Here is a 25,437-nt window from a genome sequence, read left to right on the forward strand (position 1 = left end):
TAATAAGTTTAAGTGTACTGTTAGCTGAGAAGTTAGTTTGGTAGGCTTATTCCATCATTTGGAAAACGTGGTGGGGGGCAAATGCCGCACATGTCTTGTTCGGTTTTAACGACTGCCTAAGAATGCTAACTACGTCGTCATTCTTAAAATTGGGTTTACAGAATTCCCTCCTTAGTTTGTATTTGGTGTTATTTTGAACAGGAGCTGAAGTAAGGTTTTGCAAGATTCGAAGGCCTCTTTGAATTCGTCATCTATTATAATCGATTTATTGTTGCCCTGTTTGGAATCCACTGGTAGTGGCAAAATAGTTTTCGTATGTCCACAGATAGTAAATATGTTCGAAGTTGAGTTACTGTGGGTGCATATAGGTATAGTGGTACTTGGGGTTTTTAGTTTTAGGTTGTGTAAATCTATTTCGGTTTTTAAGTAGGATAATGAGTCTATTCCTAGCAAGCCATCAAAATAAGAGTGAAATTTGAAAGGAAGACGGGTCGTTTTACCCGTGATTCGGAATTCGTGTGGAAATGGTATAGATACGTGTTGATAGATTGTAAAACTGTTCAGCGCCGTTTTAAGTGTTATAGGCGTTTCTAAGGTCACACAGTGTTTAGGGTCGACATATTTTGGTATTTTGGTTCGTATGCCTGTTCAAGTGTAGAAGGGGACTTTATCCTGACGAAAGTCTTGAGAGGTTCCTTCAGACCTGGCATTGAGACAAACCTCGTTGAAATGTGTTTAGTTCGCTTAACAAGTTGGCCTCACTTTTCTTGCTCGAGTAAAGGCGGATGAGGTTGCTTCTAATCTCATCCCAAACCAAGGCAGTATTTGCAAGCTCCAAGACCCTATCAATGATTTTGTTCCTGATGGTCCTCAGAGTAAGCAGACCAGACGGTGTTTGGTCCGCTACTCTGATGAGCATCAGAATTTCTTCTACGCTAGTGATAAACCTTTCTCATTGACGAGGTGTATCGTTAAAGGTTGGCAAATGCTCAACAAATGCCAAGACATTTTTAAGTTTGAACGTAGTTGAGATTACTGAGCTAAAACCATTGACAGTTGTCCCTAAAGGGGATGGAGTGGGACGGGCAGAATCGTTTCCTGAGTCCGTTATAGGGGTTTGAGGACGAATTGATTTAGGTTCTTCCGAAATCGGGGACGTCTCATAGGGTGTGGGGGCCTACTAGTGTTTGGTGGAACTCCAACAACTGAACGTGAAGTCTTCCCAAGGTGGTAAACGAACTTTTTTGACAAGTTTACCTACTATATCATGTATGATTGAAAAATAATGAAAAAATTTTCTTATTAAAGAGAGTGTATGGGTATGTATATGGTGTACTTTAAAGTTAGTTTGTGTACTTATTTCTGTATATATTTTGAACAGCCATACTCCTATGCGGTATATTCTGCCCCACTATAAACGAAAGCTCACTGCTTGCTTAACGATCTTCAGCGTGTTAAACCGGTCTATTCGCCAGGTCCCGATGGAATCCCTGGCTGTGTGCTCATATTCTGTGCGGAAGCCTTGTGCAAGCCTCTACTGAAACTGTTAACCTTGTCTCTGGAATCTTCACAGTTTTCTCCTATATGGAAGGAGTCCTTTGTGATTCCTCTTCATAAAAAAGGTAGCAAACTGGATGCAAGCAATTACAGAGGAATCTCTAAATTGTCGACTATCCCAAAACTTTTTGAAAATGTTATCACTCCTCATTTGCAGCACCTTTGTAGATCAATCATTTCACCGTGTAAGCACGATTTCATGAAACGCTAACTTCTTTCGTAATACAGGGCTTCAAAAATAATCTTCAAACAGATGTCATCTGCACTGACTTTAGTAAAGCATTTGACTCTGTTAATCATTACCTTCTAGTGAGGAAACTTGATCTATTAGGTTTCCCTGTTGATCTTCTAAATTGGATTTCAAGCTATCTGAATGGCAGGACGAAAAAAGTCGTCTTTAAAAATTTTCTATCTTGTATTTTTCGAGTCACATCTGGTGTCCCACAAGGGAGCCACCTTGGTCCGCTTCTTTTTACCTTATTTATGAACGATCTCCCCTTAGTAATAAAACATTCGCGTGTACTTATGTACGCAGACGATGTTAAATTATGCCTTCAGCACAAGGACATTCCGCGCCATTTGGACTTACAATCCGATATAGACAGTTTTCAAATATGGTGCCGTGATAACATATTAAACTTAAATGGCTCCAAGTGTAAAGTTATGACCTTTTGTCGTGTCATCCCATTACGCAAGACTTACACTCTAAGTGGGTGCCCTTTGGACAGAATAACACGGGTTGATAATCTTGGTGTTCTTCTGGACCCTAAACTAAAATTTTCTGACCATATTTCGACTATTGTCAATAAGGCTAGGGGTGTGCTTGGTTTTATAAAAAGGTGGTATAAGGAATTTGATCATCCTTACATGACTAAAACCTTATTTATTTCGTTTGGAGTCCACAATAAGTAGTCCACTTGGACCGTATTGAATCGGTCCAAAAAAACTTTTTACTTTTTGCCTTGCGGCGCCTAAAATGGGATGCAAACAGTATATTACCTCCTTATTCCACTAGACTATTTTAATTAATTTACCTTCACTAGCTAACCGTAGAACTATGCTTGGAACAGTCTTTATTTGTAAGCTTATTCGTGGTGATGTTGAGAGTCCCGACTTGATTAGTCGGCTTAACTTTTTGGTTCCAAGTAGATTCACTAGAAACTATATACCCCTTATCTTAAATCATTATAGATCTAATGAGTTGCATGACCCTTACAGAGTATTATGTTCTGACTATTATAGACTTTGTCTTATTATCTGTAATCTTGACTCTATTCCGCTTTTAAAGCAATCAATTTTAACTTTTTTAGTACATAATTAGAACCTACTAACACTAATATTTATTAGAGTTACTTTACATTATGTTCATTTCCTCGTCTCTGTTCTCTTTTCTATATCGCGTCTATCTTCTCGCGAATCGAGCCGTACGATACACGGCAGCGCCCCTCAATCGGTTTGGCGGGAGGTGTGGCCGTGGGACCCGTGCGAAAAAAAAAAAAAATATATATATATATGTCGACTTCTTTGGTACATTGTCTTGTTTATTCTGCACGTGCAATACCCTTTGTAGGAGAGTGAAAGTCGAGAAAACTTGACGATACTCAATATTTATTTATGTTTTGACCGTGGGTGTGCTTGTGTTTTGATTCTTCGCCGACGTATGAAGGTGTACGTTTGAGTGTAGAATGTATTAAAGAAGCTTTGGTGCTTCGTTTGTTTATACCACAGTGGCATGCCGATCAGCGTTTGATTTCATACCTCTGTGGCCATATTGTATGACGTTGTATATAAACAAGTACGATAGAGTATTTTGGATGTATGTGTACTCGCCGTTAGCGTGATGATCAGCGTTTGATTCCATGCCAACGTGGCGGTACAGTACGTGAATGTATTGTATTGTATTTGATATCGTATGTTTGAATATGTAAGTATATAAAGAGGCTTTGGTGATTCGTTTGCCAGCGTATGTACGTACCGATGACGTGATGATCAGCGGTAGATTCCATGCCAGCGCGGCAGTACGGTACGCCTGCACTTTTTAATGAAAATTATTGTGTTTGACAGCGTATGAACATACCGATGGCGTGATGATCGGCGGTTGATTCTATGCCGACGTGGCCGTACAGTACGCGAATGTATTGTATTTGATATCGTATGTTCAAATATATAAGTATATAAAGAGGCTTTGGCGATTCGTTTGACAGCGTATGTACGTACCGATGACGTGATGATCAGCGGTAGATTCTACGTCAGCGCGGCAGTACGGTACACTTGCACATTTTAATGAAAATTATGATCAGCGGTAAATTCCACGTCAGCGCGGCTGTACGGTACACTTGCGAATTGTGGAGTGCTAGGCATTGCTAGGCTTTAACTTCGTTTTATAAGAATTTGTTTCTAATCACTTTCAGTCGACATTTAAATAGAACTTGTTTCATTTCTTACATGTTTATTTACAGGTAAGTGATTATGATAAGGAAGGGCATCCTACCGGCTGCACCAGTGTATTCGAGGGGGGAGCTAAATTCTTTGGTGAAGGGGGATCGTTGGTGAGGTTGTGCATATATGTATATGTGATTGTCGTTGGTAAGTTTGAGCAGAAATATATGTATAAATTAACCAGTTTCCTAGTATGTTATGTTTATAGTATTTTACGCCGGTTTCCGTAGGCCGGTGGCTTCACAATAAATACACGACGGAGTAACTTTTAAGAACTCTTTATTGAGCAGAGCAAGTGAACAATTTTTTAAACTCTCTTGGTCGATTATTCGATTATTATCTTGTAACTATCCATCAATCTTTAACAAATAATAAATGGGCTACTAAAAGTAAACAAGCATAAGAAATGTAAGGTAAAGACTTTATAAAAATTTAAAAATACCTATTCTCAGTCTATCCTTTGTAAATATTAAATTATTATTACTTACTAAATATTATTACTCGCTTTAATTTTACCGACCTTAATGATCATTGTTACAAGAGGTTTTTAAACCGTTTTAGGTTCCATTTCGCACAGGATTTAAAACAGTCTTATCATTTTGTTAACACTAAGCGCAAAACAATTTCTTACCCTTTCTCGCTATTTTTTAAAAATACTACGGTAACATCGGATCGGATCAGGCAATAGGCGATCAATTTGCCAAGTTTTTTCAAGCATCATACTCCACGTTACCTCATTCCGAACAGCCATACTCTTACGCGGTATGGAAGTCGAATTTTATATTTTTTCCCTTTCTAACCGAAAGCTCACTGCTCTACGATCTTCACCGTGTTAAGCCTGTCTATTGCTCAGATTCTGCGAAAAAGCCTTGTGCAATCCTCTACTGAAACTGTTTACGTTATCTCTGTAATTTTCACAGTTCCCCCATATATGAAAGGAGTCCTTTATGATTCCCCTTCATACAAAAGTTAGCAAATTGGATGCAACCTTTTACAAAGAAATTTCTGAATCGAATCCCCAATCTTTTTGAAAATGTGATCACTCATCATTTGCAGCACCTTTGTAGATCAATCAAACCGTGTCAGCACGGTTTTATGAAACGCAGATCAACAACCATTAACCTCTTGGAGCTATGTTCATTCGTAATACAGGGCTTCAAAAGTCATCTACACTGACATTAGTAAAGCATTTCACTTTGTTAATCATTACCTTCTAGTAAGGAAATATGATCTATTAGGTTTCCCACAAGGGAGCCACCTTTCTACCTCATTTAATTATAAAAAATTCGCGTGTATTTATGTATGCAGGCGGCGTTACATTATGCCTCCAGTATAAGGGCATTTAGACTAAAAATTCGATCTAGATAGCTTCAAAATATGGTACAGTGATAACGTACTAAGCTTAAATGGCTCCAATTGTAAAGTTATGACCTTTAATCGTTTCAACCCAATACACGCGGCTTTCATTCTAAGTGGGTGCCAGTCAGACCATATTGCGACTATCGGCCAGGGGTGTGCTTGGTTTTATAAAAAGGTGGTCAATAGAATTTGATGATCCTTGCATGACCAAAACACCTTATTCATTTCGCTAGCCGGTCCGTTTCTTGAGTATGGATCATCTGTTTGGAGTCCACAATACGCAGTTCAGTCGAACCGGAATACATAGTTCACTAGGTTCAAAAATAACCTCCTTACTGTTTTCCTTGCGGCGCCTAAATTATCTCCTTATTCCAGTAGACTAATGTTAATTAATTTACCTTCCCTCTTACTGTCTGCCGCTCCTAGAGCAATCAGTTCTAACTGTTTTTACACAATTAGATCTTACTAATCGAGGTCGAGAGGTGTGGCTGTTAGACTCGTGCCCATAAAATAATTTTTTGTTTTTACTTTCTTAATCATTATGTGCTACGATTTACATATCTTCATTTATATCGTTGTATAATAGTTTAAAAAACTGACCTTATAGACTCATTAAATGATGCTGATCAAGAATAGACATACCTTGTTAGATGTGAGATATCTTAAAACTCCCCACAAATCCGGGCGTAGGGGCGCGACATAGCAACAGCGAAGAGGAGTCAAGGGCGGTCAGGTCGAACGGGAATTAATGGACCTTGGACCCCGGCAAAGCGTCTGTTCGCTTGAACTAATGGTACCGCGCTAGTCCTTGGAATTGAGCCGGGCAAGGGCGTGGAGGTCGAACGTACCGTACCGTAGAAGACGTAACGTGAAATAAAGGGACGTTAGTTTGACCTTGTACCCGAGCGGGCCGTACGCAAAAGAAGAAATTACGGTGTCCCCGCGGCCTATAAAGGTACTGCGCAAGTGCACCTCGAGGCAGTCAGTCACAACACGCGAGGAGCCATACGTACGCGAGGATAGTCGAGGAGAATACGGGCGCGAGTCGCGCGGTCAGGACGCGGCCGCAGTCGGGCATTCGTAACGGAGTCCGAAGACAGGCAGTGAGTAAGAATACGCAGAGGTCACGAAGCGAGGACGCACGGATTATTTGACGGTCAGCGAAAACCAACTGTGAATGTGTCGGGCAGTGAGAAACGCGCAGTACAGAGAACAAAGGACGAGCACTATAAGTTGAGATTGATACTTGGAGTGGAGATAAAAGGACCTAGCGATGTTGAAAGGGTCAGGGGAGTAAGTTTTCGGCTAAGGTGGTCCCAGGCCGAGCGTTGCCTTATCCCGTGGACGCTACCCCTTGCCCCCATAACATCTTAAACCCATTCGACCCGGCACGTGGTCCGTTGTCAAGGACACGCAGGACAAATACGGCAAAGCGTCGCAGGAGCAACGCCGTGCAACAATCCGCTGTAAAATACTCCACTACTCTACTACTTAAGTCTGAAACTCTGTCTTCTCCTTGGTATGGCAATCACACAAGTCATAAATTTGGTGGGACGAACACACAAACTCTCTAAACTAGCCGCTACAACTCGTAGAGAGCCGAACCAAGAAAAATAGTTCGTTACAAAGCATGAAACATATTCTTCACCATTTTTACTAAAATTATATCATTCTTTATCAAGAATTAGGACGGTACTATTGTTGTTTTATCCCACATGATAATCTTAAGAAATCGTAAGGCCTTTAGCCCCCGGAACAACAATGTTTAGAAAGAAAAATATATCAAAAAAAGAGGGATTGATATTAAATTATAATTAAATGTACTTATCAAGCGATTTATGAATTCATAGACATATTAATATAATAAGATGTAGATTGCAAAAGTAGGCGTTGAAAACTATCCACAATGGCCTTAACCATCAGGTATATCGAATACACCATCTTTTAAAGAAATTCAAAATTAGGCAAATACGGTAACTCAGGAATACATATATAAGTATTTTTGTGTAATTCTTTCTTATTCCTACTGTTTTAATATAACGTATTATATATATTATGATGTTTTCTTACCTCCTCACACAGAGCAAGCATACGTCGCGTACTTTCCAGGGACTGAAATGAAAAATAAGTTGTTAGCAGTTTTAAGAAAATATTCTATACGAAAAGGACGATAAACCATTTAAGAATGTGCACAAATTATCTAAACACACAGAATGATAGATAGGCATACGAGGGGCAGACAGACGACTGATATGATATATTGACATAATATATTCTGGCTATTATTGGAATTAAAGAGAAATGATATTCGGAATATAACTTAATGAAATAAATTAAATCCCGTTATACCCCGTTAAGTTTAGTGGGGAATCTGAAACTAAGAACGAAGTTTTAATATTGGCCTACCTATGCATAACATTTTTATATCATTTTTTTCTTTGGGATATATTCTATATTTTGATATCCAACAGTAGCATATTTTCATTACCATATCGGGTAACCACTGCAAATATTTAACTAAAATAATTTGCGAACATTTTATAAATAAATCAAGTGAATTTCAAACTGAAATAATATTGCTTATAAAATCAAACTCTTAATAAAAGCAAATTATAGCATGTGAAAAAGGATAAGTAATTGACCCAAAGTATCAAAGTATGCCTAGTAATGCTTATTTATCTCATATTACAAAAACATATGCCCATGTTATGTTAAACCAAAAACCCCTAGTAATTGAGTTTCACCGCATACCCCAAACAAGGTAGACATTCCATTGCATGCGATACATATCGACATCGATATTACCGGTAGCTGAGTGGCAAAAAGGACCAACATATTCTTATATGTCATAGTTCAATTAGACGCGTTAACTACGATGTTTATTAATATCACACCATAAATATTTATAGATGCTGTAAAGTCAGCAATATCAATATTTGTTTTTAATCCTTCGCGAATCATTGCAGATCTTTCGCTGGATGAAATATTTAGGATTCTTGTTCCATGCTAAAAATACAATTACACTTAAAACAACAAGCGCAATTCGTTAAAGCTAATATTAGTTTTGCAATAAAAATGGCGAAATAAAATATGAGAAGGAATGCTTTATATGAAAATACGAATTTGACAATTTCAAAGCTAAATTTAGTCGATTTAAAGTTGGGGATTATGTTTTTCTGAGAAAAGGGGAAAGGCATCAAGCAAAGTTGTTCAAAAGCTTCAGGCTCTATTTCTAGTGACACAGATACTAGAAGAAGTTCGATATATAGTGAAATCCTTAGCAAATAAACGAACTTTTAACTCGCATGAGTCTCTAAGGAGTATGCCGAAAGAAGAGATTCCCACAGAACTAGACATGTATGATGAAAGTGGCGATTTAGAAAGGGACGCTAGAGATTCATTTGTGGATTCCAATGTGATTGAAATCGTTGAAAGGGCGCTAGAGATACATTGGGGAATTCCAATGTGAACAAATATGAACAAATATGCAGAAATCCTCCCAAATGGGTTGGTACACTCTACCTAGAAAAAAGCATTGATGGACTTCAATTGACTTGTTTGACGCCTGGTGATCCAATTTTGGTGAGTGTTCTGGATACGGTATAACATTAGTGTTTTGTAATTCTTTGTCTATGGCTATTTAAAGTGTTTAAGAAATATTCTCTGTCACAAGTTAGGACACTTAAAAACCAAAAATAAAAATAAAAACCAAATTTGACGTTGAATCTAGCTTGACAATTAAGAGGAATCCTTTCAGATTAAGAATGATATAGCCTTCTTTTTAATTTTGAACATTATTAAAGGATTCTTTTCCTTCTTATCCTAACAGAGAATCGGAGTCAGTCAGCTGGTGGGCGTCCTTACAGGCATTTGACTTTAGTGTAGAATATCGCAGGGGTAGCCAAATGGCTCACGTGGATTTTTTATCCCGAAATCCGATTCCCACAGTTTCTCAAGTGCCATTAGCAAAGTAGATGAAGTTCGTGTTGATCTGGCGACAATAACAGATAATTGGCCATTAGCCGAACAGCAACGAGATGAGGTCATAAACAGAATTTTGACTCAATTGAATAACGAAGACAAGGATATAACCAAACATATAACCAAATATGTAAGAAAATTTGTGGAAAATTGCATGACATGCAAATTGTCCAAGCCTTCATCAGGCAAAATACAAATGGAAATGCACCAAATTCCCGAAATGGACATACCGTGGCATACCGTTCACGTGGATATAAGTGGGAAGCTTAGTGGAAAGAACGATCTAAAGGAATATATCATAGTTCGGATAGATGCGTTTACTAAGTTTGTTCACTTGTATCATACTCTAAATCTTGACTCGGAAAATTGTATTAAAGCTAAAAAGTCAAGTATTTTCTTTTTTTGGAGCTCCCAGTCGTATTAAAGTGGATCAAGGCAGAAGTTTTGCCAGCAACAAGTTCCGTGAGTTTTGTTCAACAAACAGGATTGAGTTGCACTTAAAGCACCAAAGCAAGTGCTTTTGAATTGCTGATAGGAAGGGAAGCTAGGCCTTTTGGGTTGTTGCCAGTCGATGTGGAAGAAAGTGTAGTCGATAGAGAACAAATGAGGGTACAAGCCAAAGAAAACATGCAAAAGAATGCACAGTACGATAAACAAAGGTTTGATAAAAACAAAGCAAAAGCAGTTCGGTATAAGGTAGGTGATCATGTGTTAATGAAAAGCGAGGAGCTTCATCAAACGAAGCTGGACCCCAAATTTAAGGGCCCATTTCAGGTAATTAATGTACTAGATGGTGACAGATACGAGTTGAAGTCGTTAGTTAATAAGCGAACATATAAATATTCGCATGAATGGCTAAGAGTGCTACCAGACAGACAATTGACAGCAGAATGGAATGGTGACTACCAAGAGGGAAAAGAGTTGAAAGATGGCACTAGTGATTGTGCATCTGTTTCCCAAGAGGGGAAAGATTCGGCAAACGGCACGAATGAAATGGCGTGTGTTAAGAAAAAAGAATAATGAGCGCACTACAACTGAGACGAGAAGTGTTATGGCAGGGGCAAGAGATAATAACGGCACTATAACAGCTATGTATCTCGCAGAGACGAGAAGTGTTATGGCGGGGGTCAAGAGATTGGGGGTTACAGAAGACACGCCAATGTTGATATGCGAAATTAAAGTTATGAAAAATGTGAATAGTTTGAAGTTTTAATATGTAATTTTGAGATGTCATTGTAATTAAGTCTGTAAAAGAAAAATCAATCATGAGATGAATTGTCAATTAATGTTTGTGTAAGTGTCTCTACAAGTTAATAAATGTAAGAGAGAAAGATATTGAAATTTTGTTAAAAAGATTGAAATTAAGTTGATGAAATTGTGTGACTTGGACTTGATTGGTGGATTAGACACACGAGGACGTGTGAAAGGTCAGGAAGGCCGTGTCAGAGCGCGACTCTTCAAATTCTGGGAATCGTTTCTATGATTTCACATTTTGATGAAATTTTAGCATTGTGGTGAAATTCTAACAAGCACTGCAGCAGAGGCACAGACAGCCTCTAAGATAAGAAAAACCTAGTATTGGTAAAAACTAAATAAAAATCGAAGTGTGCCCCCTACGACTGCTGAGAGGCAATTGGATAAATTGTGTGATAGTTCCACGAGGCTGTAGTCCCGGCCCGCGATCTACATTAAAAAGCCACAGCCAATGATTGTCAACTCATTTATCTATAACAACAATATTCCTCGTGTGAGGTTGGACCTGATCGACGAGCTACTAGAACTTGATTTCGGCGTAATTAAAAGTAATTTGGTTGAAAAATGTAATGATGTTCTCGTAACGCTCATTATTTTAATTCCCACTCCATCTTTGCAGACGGCATTTCTCCGTGTGATTGCGGCCCTTAGCAGCGTTCACTCCGACAAAAGACCATCCTGACCTCACAAACATGGAAAAGATAGAGGCATCTCCAAAGCGCAAGAAAGCCACTGGTGCCAGGCTGCCTAAGGGGAATGCCCCGCAACCATTGGCAAATAATCTTTAGGGTCTCCATAGCTGTCAATCGCAGGAAGTCCTCAAATGTTGCTAAGATCAGCAGCTAAAAAAGATTCTGGGCAATCCAATCAATCCGTTGTGGAGGGAGTGCAGCTTGGGATTGCTAAAGATTCCGGTTTTTCTGCACTGCAGTGCACTGGTTCGTTTCTCAACTAGTAAATCACTGTCCTGATCAGTTTACCACCACAAGTGAATATTGAGTCCGGATTACCGGCACAAGTTGGCCCTTTAGAAATACATTCCGCAGAGCCAAAACCCTTCACTTTGGTTCCACTAAATCAACTATAACAAGAAACAATCATCTGTTGTATTGTCTTATATACAAGACAAAACAAAAACCGATAATATTAAAGTTGAAAAATTTAAATTTTCTAACGCTGGAGACATATCATTCTTGAAGATAAGTGTCCCTAATGAGCTATTTTCGACCATATGTTCTGGTGATTTTCGATCGGATAGTATGATGGTAAAAGAGTTCAAAGCTTATATAGTCGAGTTCCCGGACTATCTGATACCCCTTATTTAGCTTGTGTGAATGCGAACGCGATATTCCATATTTTTTCTGGGATATCGATAGAAACTCTTCCATCGGTCTGTTACATACTTTTCAACGAATCTAGAATACCCTTTTATTCTTCGAGCAACGGATACAAAAGTAGGAAAAGGGGAATAAGGCTTCCATCACGTGGCCAGACCAGTGCACTATCCGCCTCTTCATATCTTTTTCCTCTTTTTCAAAAAACTAACATATAGTCTTAACATTTCCTATCAAAATACTAAAGACTTGCGTTGGAAACTAACTGAATTGTATTCTATTAGCCTTTCCTTTGCTTCCCATGTCATTGTGTTTACAGAGACTAGGTTAAAGTCGGATAAAGATACAGGAGATACACAATATACAGGTTAATCAGCTGTCATTTTCTGATATATCTGAATATATTACGTGCTCCTCTTACAAGACGGCAGGTCTTCTGAATTGCCCGCTATCTAATTCATCTCAAATAGACTGTCTGATAGGGACCAATTCGTAGTTCTAGGTAATTTTTTTTTTAACAATGTGCGTTTCTGTCCAGAGTAGGACGACGTACTCAACCTGAAGTTTCATATCATCCTACTTTCGAAGTGGCAATCGACTTAGGTATCGTATTGAAAGTAAAATCGTCAACCAAGCGAATTCATTGCTTACGCAAGGCAAACTTTCTGAGGCTAAACAACTCTATTGTGTACTATCCGTCAATCTCTAACAAATAATAAATGGTTTAATAAAGAGTTAACAAGCATAAGAAATGTAAGGTACAGACTTTATAAAAATTTAAAAATACCTATTCTCAGTCTATCCTTTGTAAATATTAAATTATTATTACTTACTAAATATTTTTACTCGCTTTAATTTTACCGACCTTAATGATCATTGTTACAAGAGGTTTTTAAACCGTTTTAAGTTCCATTTCACACAGGATTTAAAACAGTCTTATCATTTCGTTAACACTAAGCGCAAAACAATTTCTTACCCTTTCTCGCTATTTTTTAAAAATACTACGGTAACATCGGATCGGATCAGGCAATAGGCGATCAATTTGCCAAGTTTTTTCAAGCATCATACTCCACGTTATCTCATTCCGAACAGCCATACTCTTACGCGGTATGGAAGTCGAATTTTATATTTTTTCCCTTTCTAACCGAAAGCTCACTGCTCTACGATCTTCACCGTGTTAAGCCTGTCTATTGCTCAGATTCTGCGAAAAAGCCTTGTGCAATCCTCTACTGAAACTGTTTACGTTATCTCTGTAATTTTCACAGTTCCCCCATATATGAAAGGAGTCCTTTATGATTCCCCTTCATACAAAAGTTAGCAAATTGGATGCAACCTTTTACAGAGAAATTTCTGAATCGAATCCCTAATCTTTTTGAAAATGTGATCACTCATCATTTGCAGCGCCTTTGTAGATCAATCATATCACCGTGTCAGCACGGTTTTATGAAACGCAGATCAACAACCACTAATCTTTTGGAGCTATGTTCATTCGTAATACAGGGCTTCAAAAGTCATCTACACTGACTTTAGTAAAGCATTTCACTTTGTTAATCATTACCTTCTAGTAAGGAAACATGATCTATTAGGTTTCCCACAAGGGAGCCACCTTTCTACCTCATTTAATTATACAAAATTCGCGTGTATTTATGTATGCAGGCGGCGTTACATTATGCCTCCAGTATAAGGGCATTTAGACTAAAAATTCGATCTAGATAGCTTCAAACACGCGGCTTTCATTCTAAGTGGGTGCCAGTCAGACCATATTGCGACTATCGGCCAGGGGTGTGCTTGGTTTTATAAAAAGGTGGTCAATAGAATTTGATGATCCTTGCATGACCAAAACACCTTATTCATTTCGCTAGCCGGTCCGTTTCTTGAGTATGGATCATCTGTTTGGAGTCCACAATACGCAGTTCAGTCGAACCGGAATACATAGTTCACTAGGTTCAAAAATAACCTCCTTACTGTTTTCCTTGCGGCGCCTAAATTGGGACGCAAACCTTATATTATCTCCTTATTTTGGGCTGTAAGCCTTATATCCTATATATATCCTTATATATATCCAGTAGACTTCATTAATTTGATTTACCTTTCCAAGCTAACCGAAGAACGATTTTCGTGGTGATCGTCCGGACTTTGTAAGGCTAAACAGCTTTGTTCCAAGTACATTCACTAGAAACTGCTTATAGGTACTGTATCATTGTAGATCTAACTATGAGTTGCATGACCAGATGTTCTGACTATAATAGACTTTATCTTATTATCTGTTATATTGACTCTCTGTCACACCTAAGGCAATCAATTCTTTGCCTTCTTTGCCACACATTTGGGGTAATCAATTCTCGACCTTTAGTATAAATTTCAGAAAGCTCTGCAGATCTTGATATTTTTTTGAATGGGTGGCCCGCCTTCATCGTTTATCGAGCCAGATGTGACCAACTTAAACATGAATCGCTGGAAGAGCTGGCCGCGCATTGCCAACCTGCAGCAGATCTTCTGGTCCCGATAAAAGAAAAAGTATTTAACCTTTCTGCTGTTCGAAATGGCGCACTCCCAAGCCTGGCTAGTTGTGAATGCTCCTAAAGTACCAAATATCGAGAGTGTTGGCGGCTTTATTGCGTAAGAGGGGGCGGGCAATAAGTTTTTTGGCCAATCGATAGAAATTTACACGACTCATAAAATTATGAAAATATATAAAACAATTTTTCAAAAATGTTATATTTTACAAAATTGTGGGCGTGGCATTTCTGTGCGGTATTAGGGTGTTAGAGAGGGCGTTGCCAGACGTTTTTTGGCAAATCGATAGAAACTTAATATTAAATCATTTTTTTAAACGAGTGGGCTAGGCAGTTTTGTCCCGCGTCTATGCCTCTAGAATCTGTATGCATTATGTCGACCTTCTAGCTTTTATAGTTCCTGAGATCGAGAAGTTTATACGTATAGTTGAACAGGGCCAGATCGACTCTGCTATTGATCCTGATCAGCAATATATATACTTTATATGGTCGAAAACACTTACTTCTGTTACATACTTTTCAAAGAATCAAATGAAATTCAAGCAGTCTTATCGAAAGATACCACTCTATATTATATTTCTCTAGAACGTTTTCTAAAGCCGCAGAAAACTAACGAGAAAGACATGCTATCCAAAATTTGGGCACTCAAAGCCCACAAACACTATTTATACGGAAAAGCAAAGGTTAAGATCTTTATAGATCATCAACCGTTAACACATTCTCTGAGTAGCCGCAATGGAAATGCCAGAATTAAGAGATGTAAGCCGTTTTAGGGGAATATGATTACGAGATATTCTATAAACCAGGAAAAAATAAAAAGCAATATCAAAATATTAAATTTTTTCAGGATTTTACTATGGCTTCAAATGATGTCTGTACACATACTGACAACAACCAAGGGGATTGGAAAAGTCTCAAAGATAGCCATACATTGGAAAGGATTCTGTCCAGTATCCCGCACTCTCAAAAATCTACACAGTGAAAGGCGCAGCTCGCGTATGTGAAATGAGTATTGCAAACAGCAAATTAAACTCGCATAGCAAGTAAACAAAACTATAGAACTCCAAATAAGTGCTGGACTCAAATAATTAATTAATTAATGCAGGGGGGAAACATATGTACCACTTACACTTATATATGTGAATATAATACTGAGAAATGTCTATCATAAAAAATTGAAATATTTTTCATCCAGAATTGTCTCTTATTAATGATTCGGAAATAGAAAAATCTTGGTTATGTTATTATTCTTCGTTGGTTCGTTATGGATAAAAAATAACGTTGCTTACAAGAACTGTTGGAAATGTTTTAACGAATTTAATTGATTTGATAAAACAAATAAAATAAAATTCAATAAAAAATTGAATGATAAAACATATATATATAGAGAATTTATGGCAAGATAATGTTATATACAACCTCAACTCATACGGGACTACTCCCTGAATTTAAGCATATTAATTAGGGGAGGAAAAGATACTAACAAGGATTTTCTTAGTAGCGGCGAGCGAAAAGAAAGAAAGAAAAGTTCAGCGCTAAGTCACTTTGTCTATATGGCAAATGTGAGATGCAGTGTATGGAGCGTCAATATTCTAGTAAGGGAAATTAATGATTTAAGTCCTTCTTAAATGAGGCCATTTACCCATAGAGGATGCCAGGCCTGTATAACGTTAATGATTACTAGATGATGTTTCCAAAGATTTGTGTTGCTTGATAGTGCAGCACCAAGTGGGTGGTAAACTCCATCTAAAGCTAAATATAACTATGAGACCGTGAGGGAAAGTTGAAAAGAACTCTGTATAATCTACAATTGGTATTTAATTTGGCGCGCGTATATTTATGTATGTATAATTCCAATATGTCTAGTAACACCCAGAACCCAACGCGACGATATCTCATCGCCCAGGATTAATCTACATATACATATGTACATATATTCTCGTGCCAACCCAGTATTCTTTTTTTATGATAAATATATTTTTTAATAATGCTGATGTGTTAGCCTCTTCCGGGCAATGTATTTCTTTGATAGCAATTAAATGTTTAATGATTAATACTTTTTATAAATAAAGATAACTTTTGAATAACCAACAACTTTTGTTGACGTGTGCACCGTTGTCCGGGGGTGAATTTGATTATCTAATTGAAAAGGAATTGAAAAGGGATTGAAAAATCCTTAAAAGAATTACCATGCATACCACATTTATCGATGGAAGAAACTGTGAGGTTTTTCGAAGACTCTGTTTTACATAATAACACAAAACTTTTGTAAATTGTAAAAGTTACAAACTTGGAAGAAATACAATAGCAAGATATAATTTTAAAACCCATAGTTAAAGACAACCTCAAATATGACATTCCCCAAACTTGTAACACAGTGGAACAGTATGCGATAAGAAAAAATTGTTAATATGAGCAATTTAAATTAAAGGTATGTCAGGAAAATAAGGCGCTGTGTAGCTTTACTAATGCCGACCACGTATTAAACTAAAAAGAAATACTTGTGGTTCTATTTATCGAAGCACTGGAAGCGTTGCATATAAATAACACTGGACAGCTGTGGCACATAAGAGCCCAACAGCAATACCCTGCTACCGCTCTATGTTATTATTTTGATAGTCATCAAAATCTATAGTCAAAGGCAGAGGAGCATAAACTTGAAACTAAGCAATTCCTGGCTCACTTGATGCCCAGTCTTGAGGCATTTTAAACAAAGGGCCAGTCTCTTTCCTTATTGCAATCGACTGGCTGGGTACAGGTTCTTAAAGCTTTGGCAGTGATGAATGGAATGCCCAGAAGCATTGTAGACGGCTTGTGGCAAGAGGAGCGGACCTACGCAAAACAGATGTTCTATTACATCCCACCTGACTGCCTGTTGCAAAGCTTGCCTTGGCGAACTCCATGTTCTCCAGCTGCAGGTCGCTGCTTCAGAAACGATGCCATGAATTCCCACGTCGGATTTGCATTTTTGAACACTGGGTCCTCCCAATGCTCATTCCATTTCGCCTGCCTCGCCGGATCCAGCTTTTGGACAAGTACTTGGGCGATAATGCATCCAGCGATTTGTTCCGTTGAGCCCATTCCATTTAGCGCACAAATATGAGCGTTGAATTTATCCGACAGCTCACGAAGCATTGAAACGGAACCAATCTGCATTGCCCTTAGCCCCAGAATCTCAGTAACGTGTGCCTGGAATATGGCATAGTTGCCATCAGAAATTTTCAGTGAGCGGCGAATGGTTACCAGCGCAGTGTCCATCAGACATGATGCTGCAGACAGATGCTGCCGCTTTTTATTGCTTATGAGGTCAGGATGGATATAAATTATCGTCGTAAACATAGAATAGAAGTCTAGCCAGTTAGCATAGCCTCCAGTTAGCATAGCCTCCATGGAATTTTGGAAGGTAAATAGGAGACAGGGGAGGTGCCCTATGACGAAGTGAACGCTGCTGATGGCCACAATCACATGAAGAATTAGCCTCAGCAAAAGTTGAGTGGGCTTGGAAGCGTTACGAGAACATCATCAAATTTCTCACTCAAATCGCTTTCAATTTCATCCAAATCAATCTCTTCAAGTTCGTTCAGAATTTTTCGAAATGTTGGTTTTAGTTCATCGATTAGCTTCAAACTTACATGGAATGGAATCGTCAAATGATGTTATCGAATAACTTGATAAAGAAACTGCTAATCGTTTCACTCTATTATATATTGCAGTCGCCTTGCGCTTCAAAAATGTCCCCCTGAATCAGATTTCAACAACATCTCAAAATTCAGTTCAAGCGGGAAGATGACCGCAAAGAAGAATTAGCTGCAGCTTTCGTTATTCGTATATGCAATCTTGCGTAACCAACGGAGTTATTTTCAATGTTCACTGTATTTAATTTGTCTGAATAATGCAATAGCGAATTAATTGATGGGTTAAAGTTAGCAGGATTTGCACTATTTATTGTTTATGCACAAATCGCGACCAACGTTGATGTTGAGCTAATAATAGGTGTTTTTGAGCAATTAAAATACGAGGTTACTTTACAGCGAATATCAACGATATTCGTAGCGAACGAGAAATTCACGTACAAGGATACGAAAGCGAATGGTAATGAGCGACTTTATTGCAGAGAGATCAGCAGAACGCTAAGCCAAAGGTGTTGGTGCGAAAGGGAGTACAAGAGAAAGCTCGCGAGAGAGGGGAAAGCTCAGATGCTCACGCTGCTGTTAGCATGTAAACAAATAACAATATTTGGAATTACTGGCGGCTCCGAGGCCCAACAATAATACTATAGTATTATTTAAATATGTGTTTGAGAAGAAACAGCATTAGGGGGTTCTGTTTCGAATACATTTATCAGAGTAAAAATAATTGTCGTACTTACCTCATCGGCTACTCCTTGCGCACTAATTTGCAGCTCTTCTAGCTCGGTCTTTGGGACCTGAGGAGCCACTTCTTCAGACGGATCCGCTGGCATTCTAAAAATACACATAATCTCAGTTAGTTAAATAAATTCAAGTTAAGTAACAAATCTAAAAGCTAAACCTTAATCGGTAAAGCCACAATATAATTACAAGAACAACTATAAGAACCGATCAGGTCGCGGAAAAATATTAATCCCCTTAGGTTCTTTTATTTTCAAATCTATTTGAGTCGGAATCTCAGTGCCTTTTGAACACAACCAGGCGAAGAAGACGGAACGTTTAAGTATGGTACGAAGAGTCTTGTCCAGATTTCATTATTTGAAAGTTATTTATGAACATTTAAACGCTCAAGAAATAATACCGTTAGGGAGATCAATGGGGTAGATTCATTTCAGACGTCGGACGGAAAGAGGACTGGCGAGACTACTCGCCATGCTTTTTGGTGTGTGCCTGCCTATCTGCGTATCGGCTGCTGTGAAGGTTGATCTGATCACCAATCAGAGTTATCTATAGATCCCTTAGGATAACGTAATTGGAGACGTGCTAAGGAAGCCCGAACGTACGCCGAGCTGCACTTGTCTGAATAGTTCTCAGCCTATCCAGTTGGTGTTTGGAGGCTGTTCTCCATATTTGGATGGTATAGGTCCATACTGAATTTATTATCGCCTTGATGAGTAGGACTTTAGTTGAGAGCTGAAGTTTGCTTGACCGCAGGAGCCAGTCCAGCTTCTGTAGCTTTTGAAGGCACTTTCCCTTTATTGCTGTGATATGGGCCCTTCAAATAAGATTTTGATCCTTCGGCCAGGGTGTCGAGGTATTCCTGGCGCTTTTTGTCAAGCATCCGATGGAGTCTGTTTGTGACAGTTGAAAGGGACTGTTTAGTTGCATGATTACTGGTGCTATAAACTGCCTCCTGAGGTGCCTTTTGGGGCTAAAAATATCTCTTGCCTCAGAATTTAGTAGGAGTCTCCTAATAGTTTTTGGGCCTCCTTGGAGCGGTGGTGGCGTAGCCCATCGTCCAGCCTCAACGACAATAGCAGTGAAGCAGTCAACATACACTTCATCGCTAGTGTTGATAGGCGTGTTCAGCATGACGGCATCCTCGACATGTGTCTTAAAAAGCGTTCTAAGGGTACCCTGAAACTATTAAGCCTCCTCATCCAGATCAAAGAGCAGCGGAAGATAAACAGACAAAAGCTTAGTTAGGACTCTTACTTGCTGCCCTTTGAGATGCCAAAGTGCTGGTAACTTCACCGGTAACTATAATGCCAATGCCCTCGAACGCTAGAGCAAAAGCCAAAATCCTTCCTCTGCCACACGTTCTCTGGTTGTCCCACCACCTATGCTGGGCGTTCCAATCACCTCCAGCTAGGTATTTTCTGCCGAGTTCAGAGAGAAGTGTCAAAATGTGTGCCTCAGCCCACCTGTACGCTGGTGGTACCGAGACAACATTGAACGATCCTCTGCTGCAGGCAGCTTGATCGAAGTGCAATACAAAATATAACGCAGCAAGCCAACATACGTCCGCCCTCGCTAGTATCTCGAATACCACCTTGTCACACTTCCTACTTAAGAAACACATTTGCCTCAGTGGTGGCTTGACATTACGTTATAATAGCGTCGTTGAGTGCCAGTGTGGTCTGGCAAATCTTCAACAGTATAGCGATCGTTTTTCAGGACCTTATTACGGTATTTCATACGGTCCTTTATACGCAGCATCAAAATTATGTGACTCCTGTAGCCGTTGGTAATTCATTTACATCGTATTTCGTTGGTTGTGCGTATTTTGCGTCGAACATATTTTCCATTTCTTCTGCTCGTTTGTGATATTTGCTGCTGCTTGTGGTCTTTTCATTTCAATATCTCTATCTCAATATCCTCTATTAAACGGTTGTTCGTCACGTCTCTTGGGTGAAAGTTGAAGACTAAATCGTTTGGGAAAAATTTTGTGGTGGCATTTATCTGTGAATTAATTCCCCACTGTATCATGAATAACTGCGTGTCCCATTCTTAAGTCTTTTCTGTCCTGCTCTTTAAAGCATTTAATAAAGTTTTTTACGTTCTTTCCTTTATAAAATTCTCAAATTCGGCTCACCAAATACAGTAAACAGTGCTTTAATTACCGACGTTGTCTTCGCTGTTCGTGTTGCCACTTTTGCTCCTTGGGAACAGGCCTATGTGATCCAAATTTGTTGTACGGAATGGTGTAGGTACCGAGTCGTATACATGCAGTGACCATTTATGCTTGCCTCCTATTACTTTGTATATACAGCACTCTGCACACGAAGATGTACGACTTGCCATACCTCCTAATGCGTGGGAACAAGAAGTTCCATTGAATACGTTGGATTGTCTTATCCGTGCCGTAATGTCCTGTGCCGTCGTGGTTTGCTTTTGTTATCCTCCAGCGGATGGCTTGTTACACCTATTTAATGCCGTTGGCCGTTTTGCGTAAAAGTATGTTCGCTTCAATACTTGGCTCCATTGCTAACTCTTTTTCTTAGTTCTGAATACTTTAAATATTTGCGCCAGTATTGGGTCTTGCCTGTGCAACGCATACACCCTATCTTTATCAATATGTTGTCTGCTACTGTGTGAGATATTTCACCGTGTGGCAGTTTTGGTTGTCTGCTCATGCCATCCCATTGTGGCATATCTGCTCTTGGTCGATGTCTACAAGTGAAGTGAAACTCTTGTTGAATGAGCCACCATCTTGCTATTGGTGGCAGTAGCTCTGTTGATTCCTTCAGAGTCACTACCGCGTAGCAATCTGACATCACCAGAAAAGAGATCCCAGTACATATATACGAAATTTATAGTGTCTCCTTAATTGCTAATATTTCTAACGCATAGCTTGAGTATCTGCTCTCTGCGTCGCTAGATATCCGGCTATACAAAAATACCGGCTTCGTTCCGTTTCCTTCTCGTTGGAACATAATTCCCGTTATTTCCAGCTTACTCGTATCAGTGTGTACTTCAGTACAGGGTCAACACCGGCTTCGATGCTAACGCTTTCTTTAGTCTTGATCTTCTCCCCATACGAACTCCACATCCTTTTTCAATAAATTGCTCATTGGATAAGCAATCATACTGTACTCCTTGAAAAATTGTCTGAAGATTAATGTAATTTCCAGCATACTTTTGTTTCTTTACATGGCCTTTGATATTCGTTGATGCATTCAGTCGTCTTCTTGTTGCCTGGCAGAGTTCCGTAGCCCAAGATAACGTGACCCCAACGAAGTCACCTTCGTTTTTATAAAAGCGCATTTGGAAGGACGCAGGGTTAAGCCCGCGCTTTACAGCATCTAGAAATGCCTTTAATATATTTAGTCCTTCTTCCGCCGTCTTAGCTGCTATTATGACTTCGTCCACATTATTGATAATACTCCATTGGTGTTTCAGTTCTCGTATGATCTCCGTAATGACTTCTTGGAAAACCATATGTGCGTTCACCAGACCAAAGAGCATAACATTAAATTAACACAGTCCACTTGGTGTCGTAAATGCCGTTAAATGCTTCCTTTTCTCGTCGTGAAGTATACGCTTCCGGATAGCAGGGCCAATTGCTCCTATACGTTTGGCATCTGATGGCGCTTTCTTATGGTAACTGTGTTTTGAGCTCGATAGTCCACGCATAGTCTCCGTTCTCCGTTTGCCCATGGCACCAAAATTGCTGATGCTGCATGAGTTGACTTGCTTTCTCCAATTATCCCGTACTTCAGTAAGTCACCAAATATCGTGTTCATCGTCTCCGTTTGTGCAAACGGCACTTGATATCGCCGCCCACGATACCTCTATAACCATCGACGTCGTTTTGCACCTGCCAATTTTTTACAAATCTTTTTCAAAACATTCTTCATAGGATTTGAACAGATTGTTCACCTGTACCTGGTGGTCGGGGTCAATGTTCGTATTAACATTGAGTATGTTATCGCTGACCGTGTGGATGAAAGCTTTAAACTTATGACCTCCAATCAAAACAGTTTTTATTATCGGCGGATACTCCTTATGTTTTGACTCATGCACTTGAGCATTCTTTGCATAATTGTGCTTCCGTTTTGTTTCAATATTTCGTAGTCGTCAGTATCCAATTCATCATTTCCTAGTTTCGTCATCAATTCGTTGACCTTTGCCGTTCTGTTTCCTTTGATTTGAATATCATGAGACCGCGGAATCACGTCCAAATCACTAAGCTTTAACTCTTTTAACTTTACATGCGCTGGGAATAGGTGTATTAATTATTGCAGCCTTCAGTTTGGCACGATCGATCTCGGCTTGCATGGTAAAGGGTGGAGGGCACCCTTATCTGCAGGGCGATAACCGCACAAATCGTTTCCAAGCCTTGAGCGACTGCGAAGGCGGTTTCCATGTGTTATTCTGGGGGAAAGAATGGAGGCGCTTTTGTGGGGTACTTATTGCCATCCTCTAGGGAGATCCGGGGAGATCGGTAAAGTGGATATGTAGTGGATATGCTTTTTGTGTTCGTACTTGTTGTGTTGTAAGTATTGATTTCTCACGGAGATCGCAGGGTATTCGCCATTGATTAGTTGGGTTTGCAGTTCTGATGATCCTACACTTGCGAATGCCTTGATTTCGTCGAAGTGAATTGATTTCCTTCCATGATATGCCAAAAGACTTTTTGCTACGCATAGTCAAACCATAATCTACCAAAAACATTGGGCACACCCCTAATTTCACCAACCAAGCTCCCACACTTTTAAAAAATGTTTAAGTTTTGTCTTATTTTATTTCCCAATTTCTTTCGATATCCCACAAAAATTATGAAATTTCAAACTTCCTCTAGCTAAGTAAAGGGTATATGATGGTCGGGGAACTCGACTATAGCATTCTGTCTTGTTTAAATTTAGGATTGTCACGATCGTTAATGTTTTCTGGTATCTTAGATATTAAGTAAACGCTTTCCTATGAGAAATTGCATTAGCAATTTTTTTTTTAAATTTATAAATATTTTTCGTGTCTTTTCATTTTTATTTTCACCAACTTAAGCTTTACAGCATTGTAATTTTACTGTAATTAATTTGCATTTAAGATTTGTTTTTAATATTTTCTAGAGCTTGTAAATTATAAACTCATTTTTATCTAACTAAAACTCCTTAAATATGATAAGATACCCAAATATATCTACAAGGCAACTGAAATAAATACAGATTTATCGTAGTTAAATAAAACTAGAGAGAATGCTATAGTTGAGTACACCCCGAAAATCAGATACCCGTTACTCAGCTCGTGTCTAGGTTTTATATAGGTCCTGAGATCTCGACGGTCATACGGACAGACGGACACGGCTAGATCGACTTGGCTATTAATCCTTCTGCGTGCAGCATATCTAGTATACCCTTTTACTCTACAGATACAGACTCCAGCATACAGATTCTAGAGACAAAGACGCAGAGCAAGTTTGTTCACCCATGTTGCCACGCCCACTCTCACGCTCACAAGCCGCACAAAACTGCCAAGCCCACACCTTTAAAAAATGTGTTGATATTTTTTGATGTTTTTATTAGTTTTGTAAACTTCTATCGATTTGCAAAAAAAATTTTTGCCGCGCCCACTCTAACGCTTTAAGCCGCCAAACCGCCCACACTTTTGAACAATTTTTAATTTTTTTGTAATTTTATTCCCCAATATCTATCGATATCCCAGAATAATTGTTAAATTTCGCGTTCGCATTGACACTAGCTGAGTAACGGGTATCTGATAGTCGGGGAACTCAACTATAGCATACTCTCTTGTTTTTGGTTATTACTGTAAGCTTATATTCTTGGAAATATTTCAATAATAAATTATTAAACTATATTTCCATTTAACATGCCACAAATCGATGTATTTTCTTGCAAAAGATTTCAAAAATAAGGAAAGCCATAGAAATCACATGAGTACATATTATTTTCATAAATGGTTTTGGCATGCTTAATTTATGCCTGGCCATTTTTAGGACGTGTTTTTATTGCGATGTACACAAAAAATATATGCATTTACTTTTGTAGTACCTGACTTTCTAAATAGCTGGTAGAAAAAGAAAAAGGATTTTTTTACGTATCTTTTGATACCAAAATACACCAAACTGTATAAATATTAAACACCAAATTGAAACAAAATCAGGTGGTTCACGTATGACACTTTTAGCCTTAAACACGTGCGCGCGCAGGGCTTATACGAATGTTTAAGTGTATTCATTATATTGTTTTCACCAGGAGAAAACGCAATAGTCCACTTCATCGACTATTAAATACCGACTACTTCCGTGACTCGTATATCAGCTACTCTTGATGATATTCCGCATTCGAATAAACCGATGTAATAGTCTGTAAATTTTACAAGAGAGAATACTATAGACAAGTTCGCCGACTATCAGATACCTGTTACTCAGCTAGTGTGAATGCGAACGCGAAATTTCATCATTTTTCAGGGATGCCGAAAGATATTGGGGAATAAAATGAAAAAAATTTTAAAATTGTTCCAAAGTATGGGCGTGAGCGCTTCGGCGGTTTATATACTTTTCAAAGAATCTAGTATACTCTTTTACTCTACGAGTAACGCTATAAATATTTGGAAATAAAACTAAAT

At 38.7% G+C, this 25,437-nt stretch overlaps 1 protein-coding gene across 2 annotated transcripts in view; it reads right to left on the bottom strand.

The window, feature by feature from the left end:
• The window catches only part of LOC117141767 (synaptosomal-associated protein 25), a 98,116-nt gene extending 73,136 nt beyond the window's left edge, over positions 1-24,980 (bottom strand). Inside the window, exons 1-3 of one of the 2 annotated variants that reach the window (XM_033305398.1) lie at positions 24,861-24,980; positions 18,810-18,903; positions 7,426-7,467 (exon numbers count right to left, since the gene is read on the bottom strand). In XM_033305398.1, the coding sequence (XP_033161289.1) occupies positions 7,426-7,467; positions 18,810-18,902 (135 nt within the window). In that variant the 5' untranslated portion in view covers position 18,903; positions 24,861-24,980. The remainder of the gene's footprint in view (positions 1-7,425; positions 7,468-18,809; positions 18,904-24,860) is intronic. The other variant, XM_033305397.1, reaches the window with a different exon arrangement.
• Between the last annotated feature and the right edge of the window lie 457 nt (positions 24,981-25,437).

Source organism: Drosophila mauritiana, chromosome 3L, assembly GCF_004382145.1.
Source record: "Drosophila mauritiana strain mau12 chromosome 3L, ASM438214v1, whole genome shotgun sequence".
NCBI classification, from domain to species: Eukaryota; Metazoa; Arthropoda; class Insecta; order Diptera; family Drosophilidae; genus Drosophila; species Drosophila mauritiana.